The following is a 10,092-nucleotide window of genomic DNA, read 5'->3' as shown; positions in this document are numbered from 1 at the left end:
AGTGAGGTACAGCCATTTTTAAAAGGATTGTATACAGTGCAATGCATCTGTGCTTTTGGATAATACATGCTTTTTCTTTTCTTACACAACAGGGTGCAAAAGTCTGAGACCAGCAGTCAAGATAGTTCTGTTTTGCAGTTGTTTAGAATGTAAAACTATTCTTTTTTTATTATTGTAGATTTTAACAGTTAGAGGGGAAACATTGACTCTTTGAAAATGTACATGCATTTCAAAATATCTATGGATTTGGTGTCCCCCTTTTTTTTTTACTGACAGATTACATGGACTCCACAAGTTTGTGTAAAACCTGATGACCTGTTATCTCAGCATGATCCGACAATGTTCCAAACAGCTTCTAGTGATGTCACAGAATTCTTGGCATCTCATCCCATCAAACATGTAATGTGGCCTCAGACCTTTGGACCCTACAGTAATCATTTGTATTTCAATTTCTCTATGCCGTTCTTTTATTATTATTTTAATAAATTGTTTTAAAGAATGCATGAGTAAGACCCAATGGATGCTCGTCATGTCATGTTACTGTAAATTAAGTTCCATAATGGTTAATTTATGTTGACTACACAATGTGAATCCAATGGAGCATGCATGGACTGCAGGAGATTCCTCACTGCACTGACAAACAGTTCAGACATTCAGGCTTACCCCCTCTCCACACCCGCTAACAGGGGTGGAGTTAGGCCTCCTCATCATACCCATGTTCATGTAAATGCTTTGAGTCGAACCCTGTGTCGAAATTGATCAACTTCAAGGAGAAAAGAAAAGTGAGGAACTATTTTGTGGTTGTTCACAATGAGATTTATAAATGTTGTATATTTTGTATTTTTTTAAAAGGTCTATGTATAATTATTTCACGTTATTGCGATTTATTTGTGATTCTCATGATAATAAATATTCTGTCTCTTAAAAAAAATAGAATAAAAAAAGGCCTGTTTTTTGGGTTAGTGTCAAACCCAAATTGTGTGTGTCAAATGGGTAATATTAAATGTTCCACATAGAATCCGGGTGGCTGTCTTCGTAACTCCGCCCCGCCCACTCATGTTACCCTGGCTCCAATAGCAAGCATACCCAGGGAAGACCTACATTTAAATATTTTGGACACCACCTCGGCGTATCCTGGTTTACTTAAACGTGCGCGTTCGTCCACGCAGGTGCGGAGAGAAGTTAGTAGGCTACTGTGTTGCAGAAAGCGACCAAAGGAGAGGTCTATTTGTAAGTGTCATGTATATTTCCTCAACTACATCTTTGTGTCGCGCATATTACATTTGACCTTGACGTTGATTAACACGTGCAGTTAGAAAGGTAATGCCTAGTGTATGTGTACACGCTCAGCTTCTAATGGAGGGCAACATTCAGTTAGCTAAATGTATCGATCTCGCTAGCTAGCTGGCTAAGACAGTGTTGCCTATAATAAAACATTGGTGACTGTCGACAGTAAACTGCGGGTTTGATGGCATCAATATACCTGAAGTATTGAGGCGGAATGCTCAGCGCTTTATTCTAACGTGGCATATAACAGTATCCTGCATGTTAGTCCTGGTCGGAATTGCGATGTGCCGTGAGCAAGCCTTTACATGCTACTACTAGCTAGGCTAACTTGATCTTTGCGGTGCCCTGTTAGAATGCCCTTTCCCTGGCCGTTCCTAGTGTCAGAATGCAGGACATCATGCAACTTGAAACCTGCGTTCTGAAAGACACCTATTGAAGTAGAAGGCGCCGTTTAAAATAAAAATACAAACTCGGTAGACTGTTAATTTAGCGATTCAAAGTCACATTGCATTGCAGGCTAGTACAGTGCACCAGCCGCTGGCAACTACACAGACTACAGACATATCTGGATCAGTTTAGGCCAAACTGACATAGACTATTTTAGAAGTGCGACTAACAAGCAAACATACTATGGTATACATTGAGCGCTTAGGCTATGTCAGTTCAGTAATTTAATCACTTCAGGTTTGAAATCTTGTGCTTTGATTTGTCTGCTTTATACTTGTGGGTCACGTACAATAATATCTTTGATGGGGACGTCTTGAAAGTAGATTTAATGGTAACTTCGCTGGGTTGTTTTATGGAATTATTTTTCACCTGTTGTCTGTCTTGAATGACTCCTTGCCTTCGGGAGTTGAAAGACCGTAAAGTGAGACCAAATTCTAGGAGGAGGGCGGTGTGTCCGTTCCGTTTTTCCGCACCAGGATGGAAGTGGGCATCTCTAAATCCCAAGTGTTTCTCAACTGCAGTCCCCGCTCCCTCCTCTCCCAGTGAGAAACACGTCTGCATGTTGTGTGCCCCTTATCTCGGCAAGCTGGGTCGACCCACCCTGGGCGACGTCTCCGCCACGGTCGTTGGTTAACCTCCAGTACACTAATCTTACGACTGCCTTCATAGAGTTCCCAAAATGAAAGCATTGCGTAGTATTTGAATCTTTCGAGACCTCAGTGGAGGAACTGGAGATGATCCAACGGCCGTGGAGGTTGTTGTGTGTCGCTTCTGCATAGCGTACCCAATCTGGGATGCGGTGAAGTTTCACACTCGTGTGACATACACACACACACACACACACACTGCATACTAAATACCACCTTGGCTACTTTTGAGTGTGTCTGTCTACATGTGTGTACTTCATGGCACATTAGCTGATTTGAAGTGCGTGTGTGCGTGTGTGGGTGCAAACGCACTTAATGTCACTGGGTGTGTGTAAAGTGTGCATTGGTCTAGCCTACATCAGCCAGGATCTGATGGCAGGTGAAGAGCTTTTGAGAGATAATTTGTTTGGTTTTAGTTGAGTTAAAGTCATTCAAATTCCCTGTGTGTGATTAGCTAGGACTGCCCTGTGTGCTCATGTCATCACTGCATGGCCTATTGCTGTCATTCCCAGCAACAGCACTTTGGTACATCTGTGAGATTGTATTAACTGAAGTAGCATTAAACGAGAAATTTAACTCAGTAAAGTTGACCGGAAAGAACTCGATATATTATAGTTCATATAGACTGCGCCTGTAAATATCCTCTTGAATGTAATGGACAAGCATGTTGAGTGTAGGATTTGATTACAAGGCACCGATAGTGTCAGTTCTGCTTGTCTAAGGAGATGTGCAGCAATGTCACCCTCTGCTGGTCAGAATCACAGAAACAGTTACATTTGCCAACCATGTTAACTAGGGGTGCTCCAATCAGGATCGCTAGAAGCAGTATCAGCTGATACCGAGTACCGATCACCAATTCAGGGGTCTATTTGAAGCCTTTTATTTTATAATTTAGCATTATCTATTTAAATATTCTTAACAACAATGTATATTAAAGGGGTCATATAATTCAAAACCGAGTTTATCTTGTCATAGTTGAATAACGACAGTTCGGTGGGTAAAATCAAAGAACTTATATTGACGATGAAAAGTGTCAGCATTGGAACACTGCATTTACGACCATGGTCCATTTTCAATATTGAAAAACTTCCAAACTTCTTCTTTGTAATTCCCCTGGAAGTACACAGAGCAGTGTGCAGTTAAACTAGTGTCTGAGGTCTGTGCAAACCCTGAGATTGGGGCGTGACAAAGGTACAGACCAGAGCCAAAAAAGGATGAGCCACCTTTGTGACGTCGCAGAGGTGGCTTTTTGGAAATTGTGGGATTTGCATAGGAAAGAAGTGTCAATGGACCTTGAGGTTCACTATATGTCCATTTTACCCACCAACTGTCGTTATTCAACTATGACACGGTCAACTCGGTTTAACGTTAACTCAGGTGTAGCTCCAGACAATGATCTGTACCTGCGTGGCTAGGTGGAGTGTCCCCCTGACCAGTGTGATGGAGGCGGGGTCTAAAGGCACGCTCAGCACAGGCAAGATGGCGGCGCTGGCGGCAGGGCTGTCGGTGGGCGCCGCCACGCTGGGATACATCGTCTACCGCTCCGTCAGCAGCAACACCCGTGAGTCCTTCCTCTCCATCTTTCCTTTCTTTCCCTCTCCTGCTGCCCACTCCTCCCCTCTCTACCTCTTTTCTCTCTGTCTCCCTGGCATGCCCCCTTCTCCTTCCTTCCTTCTTCTTTCCCCTCCTTTTCTGCTTCCCTCCATCCTTTCTACCTTCCCACCTTCTCTCTCTGTCCTTCCGCCCTCCTTCATCCTTTCTCCCCCCCTCCATCATTCCTTCCTTCTATCGCCTCCCTTTCTCCTTCCTCCCTAAACCCAACTCATGATGTGTGTGTGTGTGTAGCTGAGCTGGCGGACCCGGAGAGCTCCAGGATGACTGTGTCGTTGGAGGTGTACCGGAACATCTCTAGATACCAGGCGGGCTTCCTGGACCTGGTGAGTGCTGCCGTAACACACACACACACTCACACAGGTACCAGCCCCACAGGTACCACATGCGCGCACACACACACACACACACACACACACACACACACACACACACACACACACAGATACCAACCACACGTACACACACACAGATACCAGGCACATGGGTACCCACATGGACCCATCCTGACCCCGCCCCCCCCCCCCCCCCAGGTGAGTCAGCAGTCGGGGGCCCAGGTGAGGGTGCAGACGGAGGGGGGGGACCCCAGCTCCCAGCAGGCCGTGTGTCTGCAGCTGCGGGGCTCTGCAGAGCAGGTTCTGCGGGCCAGGTGTGCTGTGGACAAGCTGGCCAGTGACTGTGAGCCCACCTGCCACGCCATGGAGGTCCCCTACTCCGCCTTCGGGCGCATCATAGGTGGGTGGGCCTGGGGGGTGGAGAGGTCGTAGAGAAGGAGATAGTTTCAGTTACATGCCACTTATCCGTTGCACTTCCGTGTGTGAGACAGAGTGAGAGTGTGTGTGTACGTGTGCGAGCGAGGCACTGAAAGGATGCGTTTACGTTTTCTGTCGTTTCCAGGTCGAGGCGGCGAGACACTGAAGTTCATCGCCAGGACAACGGGCGCCAAAGTGAACTGTCCTCGGGAGAGGGGGCGGAGCCTGGAGGAAAAGGGCAAGGTGTCCATCACAGGGACCCGCCTGGAGGTCAGGCAGGCCAAGGTGAGGGCCAGAGGCCACGCCCACTGCCTCAAGCCTTGTGGAAAGTGTAGTTCCATACATCCCTTCAGCTCACACAACTATAGCTGAGCCGTGTCGATGTTTCTTACAGGAAATGATCCTGGAGAAGGTTCTGGAGGACCAAACGGTGAGGATGAGAATCTCCCAGGCTTCCGCCCGTCGCCAGAAGAGACGACCCCATGACCCGGAGGTCACCGAGGCCGAGTCCCCTCCCGAGCCAATCAATGAGGCTCCATGCCCTGCCCAGGGGGAGGGGTTTGTCCTGGCCAATGGGCCGGCAGGAGAGCCGGTGGGGGTGGGGGATACGGAGTGTAAAACCTTGAACGGTGACGTGAGACAGGAGGAGGAGGAGGAGGAGGATGTCGTCTCGCCTGATTCCCTCTCTGACGTGTCCAAGTTTGAAAGTAAGACACCAGACTCTATCAGGCTGCTTAGAGAGTGTTGGTAGACTCTTGTTAGGCTGGTCTATACCCATATCCTTTTCCTGTCCAATGACCTTTTTCAGGTCTTTCCTGTCTGTTTTCACGTCTATTTTCCTGGCTTATTTAGTGTCTCTTTCTTTTCTTATTTCCCCCATTTCCTGTATAATTTACGGTCTTGTTTTCTATTTCCTGCCTCATGTATTTCCTGTCTCACTTCCATCCTCATTTCCCCTTACTTCCTGTCCCACTTCCTGTGCAGTCCCCAGCCCTGACCTGAGCTTCCAGCCGGACGAGCACCTGGAGGTATACGTGTCAGCCAGTGAGAACCCCCACCACTTCTGGATCCAGATTCTTGGAGTGCGCTCCCTGCAGCTGGACAAGCTCACCCAGGAGATGAGCCGTTTCTACAGCAACGAGACGCTGCCCGTGAGTCCGGTCACCGCGGAAACTGCCGCTGCTGGTTGTGTGTGTGTGTGTGTGTGCGCCTGTCCTGTCCGTGTGTCCATCCGTCGTCTATTGGTCGATCCAGGCTCAATATAGAGATAACTGGTAATGGTGAATGCCATGCATGGATGGATGGATGGATGGGTGGGTGGGTTGATGGATGTATGGTGGGAAGAAGGATTAAATGGTAGAAGTGAATGAGGAAGGATGGATGTGTCATGGCTAGCTGGGTACAGATCAGATTGTCTTCCTGGAGCCTAACTCTCTCTCCTCCCTCCCTCCCCCTCCAGGAGCAGCGTGTGGAGGCCCTGGTGGTGGGGGACATCGTGGCGGCTCCCTACCGGGACCACGGCACCTGGAACCGGGCGCGGGTGCTGGGCGTGCTGGGCGGCCCGTCCGGCCTGGTGGACCTCTACTACGTGGACTACGGAGACAACGGGGAGCTGCCCCGCGACAGCCTCCGCAGCATGAGGTCAGAGGTCAACGGGTGTCTTGCGGATGTATCAACCAGGGTTGTGGCTGGGGTCATGACTGGGGTGTGCTTCTCTGCTCTCTTAGGAGTGACTTCCTCAGTCTACCATTCCAAGCCATCGAGTGTAGCTTAGCAGACGTCAGTCCGGCAGGTAAAGTGTGTGTGTGAACAAGAGTGTGTGTGTGAACAAGAGTGTGTGTGTGTGTACACGAGAGCACCACTACAAGTCGTTAGACACCATGGATTGAGCCCCTGGAGACGCAGTGTGTAACCCTGTTGTGCAGGCGAGGTGTGGAGCGAGGCAGCCATGGATGACTTCGACCGGCTCACCTACTGCGCTGAGTGGAGACCCCTGCTGGCCAAACTGTGCAGCTACTCCCACTCTGAGGTCTCCTCCTGGCCCAGTGTCAAGCTCTACGACAAAAGCCAGGGCAAGGTGTGTGTGTGTGTGGGGGGGGGGGGGGGGGTGTTGATGACAAAGTCTATCAGATAATTTACGCAGCATTTGTAGTTTCAGTTTCTTTGATTTAAACCCCTTACATTTAAATGTTTCTGTTAAAAATTATTACTTGCCTGTGCTCTATCGCTCTCTCGTCCTCCCTCATTTCTCTCTCTCCTTCCTTTTCTCCCCCCATCTCTCTCCTTCCTTTTCTCCCTCCCATTCTCTCTCTCTCAGGCTGGGGACCTAGGGGAGGAGCTAATTGCGCTGGGTCACGCAGTGCTTTGCCAGGATACGGGGAACGGGCATGGTGACCGTGACGATGCTGGCTCTCTACAGAGGATGCTGGTGAGGGGGGGGGGGGGGGGGGGGGGGGGGAGGGTGCAGGTGCATCTCTATAGTCGCCGATCATTTCCTGTCTCAAGTACATGAGATCTGAGCATGTTTTCATCTTTTGTTAGTTTTTACCTTCATTATCTGGAGGGGAGGTGGCGGGGGGGGATTCAAACTGATGTGGTGATGTCTCAACTGTCTCTCCCCGTTACCAGGACGACGTTACAGGAGCAACATCTGAGCTCAGCCTGTCCTGTATCAGCCTATCAGGTGAGATCGGTTCGTTTTGCTCATCTGTTGCTACGTGTAAAATTGCACACAGGGCAGAAATCAAACTGCTTCTTCCTAACGAGCAACACTGAACTCAGAGATGGTGTCAACACCTCAGGTCGATTTTTTATTTTTTTCCCCCTCTTATCTCTTTTGCGCCTGACAAGTAACCTTTTTTATTTGTTATTGCCTTCCTGATGAAACACAAGATGTCAAGTCCCCTGATATCTTTGCCCCCGTCCCTGCATAACAAATCTTAATTTGGTGGGGGGGGGGGAGGGTGGCTTACGCTGTATCAAGCTACACCCAACCAGGGTGAAGAGAGGGTGTCTGGGCTACAGACTCCATCGTCATTCTCCTCCCAGCGCTCCCCGGAGGTGCAGCGGGCCGACGTGGACGACAGCCCCTCCCCAGGGCTCGGCCCCGGCTTCTTCCACTCCACCCCGGCCCCCCGTGCCCTGCTGGGCCTGGACTCCTCCATTGCGGAGACTCCCGGGCCACAGCCCCTGTCCCCGGACCAGAGGGCCCCGGACCCGCGCTGCCACACGTTTAACCAGACCCCCAGCCTGTACGCGGAGCCTGTTCTCAGCCTCACGTACACGCTTTCTGTCTCCCTCTTAACCTCTCCCTCTGCTTCTTCCCTCTCTCCCTCTGCCTCCTCTCTCTCTCCCTCTGCCTCTTCTCTCTCTCCCTCTGCTTCTTCCCTCTCTCCCTCTGCCTCCTCTCTCTCTCCCTCTGCCTCCTCTCTCTCTCCCTCTGCCTCTTCTCTCTCTCCCTCTGCCTCCTCTCTCTCTCCCTCTGCCTCATCCGCCTTCTCCCCCTCTGCCTCCACTTCATCGTCCGGTCCGAGGAAGGCGACCCCGTCGATGGCGTCCGTTACGCTCAGCGACGACGTCTTCCTGGAGCGTACCAGTTCTGAGCACAACTCTTCCCTCTCCTATTGGTCCTCGGGGGCGGGGCTTGTGGACCAGAGTAGCAGTGGAGGGCGGAGCTCCACCAGTAAAGGAGTCATCAGTGTTGGCTCTCCTTTCTCCTCCTCTCCCAGCCAGGAGATCTGTGGTCTGGGGAAGGGAGGAGCTGGCGCGGGGGGTGGAGGTGGGGGTGTGGAAGTACTGGGTGGAGGCAGAAGCCTGGGTGGAGGCAGCAGCCGGGGTGGAGGCAGCAGCCGGAGTGGAGGCAGCAGCCGGAGTGGAGGCAGCAGCCGGAGTGGAGGCAGCAGCCGGAGTGGAGGCAGCAGCCGGAGTGGAGGCAGCAGCCGGAGTGGAGGCAGCGCGAGCAGCAGTGATGTCATTTACATTGGGACTACGCAGCTGCCAGAAGTAGATTCCAGGGAGAGGAGGGATGAGAGCAGGAAGAAAGGGAGGAAGGCACAGTCACCCAGACAGGAAGCTGAACTGGTAGACCAGACTTCCAGGAAGTCCCGGGGGGGAGAGGAGATGGAGAGGTGATGGACGTCTCCCCGAGTCGAGCCCTGACGGAGGTAAACAAGAGCTTCAGCAGGGGCCACGGACACACATCACACCCAGGGGCTTGGCACTCTGCACGACTCACCTCAACAGGACGCTGGGTCTTTCTGTAGCCGGCTGACAGGCACTTCTCCTCACGAACCAAGGGTGGCACCGAAATCTTGAAGTCGACTTCACTTCTCTGTGTGGTGGGGGGAAATCACCCAGGGAACATCCTGAATCCCCTCCCCCCTGCTTTCTCATCTCTAGGTTGTGTGTGTGTGTGTGTGTGTTTCATGTCCATCGTCGCTAATTCCTGTCTCTCCGTGTGTTCCAGAAGTCGCGTCGATCTCAGGAAGTGTTGATGACGTCATAGAGGACGAGATGACGTGAGACCAAAGACGTCAAAGCGAGCCTTCACGGGTCAATACACACGATAAGATAAAGGAGCACTGGACCATACTGAACTCCGTTGTGTTTCTGTCTTCTGTCTCGCTTCCAGAATACTGAACTGACCGTCCACTCTGCTACAACCCCCCCCCCCCCCCCCCCCCCCCCCCCCCGACTCCAAACCGACCACCCCCACCAAAGCCCTTTATCAGGAAGCCTTAGTACTTGAATGTGTGTTCAGCAGATCATTCTTCCAGACAATTTTCGTTGTACTGTTGTTATCGACTCCTGTCCCTGAAAAGGGTCGGATTCAAACCTCTGTTCCTCATGCCGTTTATGCTGTTCTGTTGCCGCTCTATGCTTTGTTTGCCTTTATTATGTGTATACCTTCATACATTGAAACCATTGAAGTGCTTAGGAGAGCTACCAGAAAAACCGAATTCCAGTATTATTGATTGATTGTTCAAAGCACTGTGATATGAGCCATTGGACGTTGAAAGGCCACCTTGGCAAGTGTCGTTTTGGTTTTTATTTTCGTTTTTCTATTTTTGAGTAAATTAAAATGTAAGGTCCCATGTGCTTTAGATGCTGCTTAAGTTGTAAGACGTTATGAGGGTGAATGTTGTGTTCTGTAAGAGGAAATGAATGTTATCAACAGAAATTATATTCACTGAACTGCATAAATATATTTACAGATATAAGCGGTGCAATTGTCAAGCACTGCATGTATACAGCCATATCATTGCAATGTATATTTACAAATAAAGCTATAATGTTACGTTTATTTCTGAATTATTTAGTTTTATTTCGCCACAACCCATTGCATTGTG

The 10,092-nt window shown here is 50.2% G+C and overlaps 1 protein-coding gene across 3 annotated transcripts; it reads left to right on the top strand.

Moving 5' to 3' along the window:
• Positions 1 to 1,153: 1,153 nt before the first annotated feature.
• On the top strand, positions 1,154 to 10,035 carry tdrkh (tudor and KH domain containing). Of its 3 annotated transcripts, XM_067245572.1 has the most exons (14): positions 1,173 to 1,230; positions 2,141 to 2,276; positions 3,797 to 3,942; positions 4,227 to 4,318; positions 4,526 to 4,727; positions 4,890 to 5,029; positions 5,139 to 5,451; positions 5,729 to 5,895; positions 6,204 to 6,385; positions 6,472 to 6,536; positions 6,670 to 6,821; positions 7,062 to 7,172; positions 7,373 to 7,427; positions 9,210 to 10,035. In XM_067245572.1, exons 2-14 carry the CDS (start codon positions 2,212 to 2,214, stop codon positions 9,263 to 9,265), a joined length of 1,746 nt encoding a protein of 581 aa, XP_067101673.1. In that variant the 5' UTR covers positions 1,173 to 1,230; positions 2,141 to 2,211; the 3' UTR covers positions 9,266 to 10,035. The 3 variants fall into 3 exon arrangements, with proteins under 3 accessions (XP_067101675.1, XP_067101673.1, XP_067101674.1); XM_067245574.1 differs by lacking the exon at positions 2,141 to 2,276 and having other exon boundaries at positions 1,154 to 1,230; XM_067245573.1 differs by lacking the exon at positions 1,173 to 1,230 and having other exon boundaries at positions 1,752 to 2,276.
• Positions 10,036 to 10,092: the final 57 nt, after the last annotated feature.

The sequence above is a fragment of the Osmerus mordax genome, chromosome 10, assembly GCF_038355195.1.
Source record: "Osmerus mordax isolate fOsmMor3 chromosome 10, fOsmMor3.pri, whole genome shotgun sequence".
Classification (NCBI taxonomy): domain Eukaryota; kingdom Metazoa; phylum Chordata; class Actinopteri; order Osmeriformes; family Osmeridae; genus Osmerus; species Osmerus mordax.
Note: the sequence above shows the minus strand (reverse complement) of the source record. Positions and strands in the feature narration are given on the sequence as shown.

What these genes read in the sequence shown, in the direction of transcription:
- tdrkh (XM_067245572.1), top strand. Translation starts at nt 2,212, where the DNA reads ATGGAAGTGGGCATCTCTAAATCCCAAGTGTTTCTCAACTGCAGTCCC. An exon ending in TGACGTGTCCAAGTTTGAAA is followed by an intron (nt 5,452 to 5,728) that starts GTAAGACACCAG and finishes CTTCCTGTGCAG; the next exon opens with TCCCCAGCCCTGACCTGAGC. An exon ending in GTCCTGTATCAGCCTATCAG is followed by an intron (nt 7,428 to 9,209) that starts GTGAGATCGGTT and finishes CGTGTGTTCCAG; the next exon opens with AAGTCGCGTCGATCTCAGGA.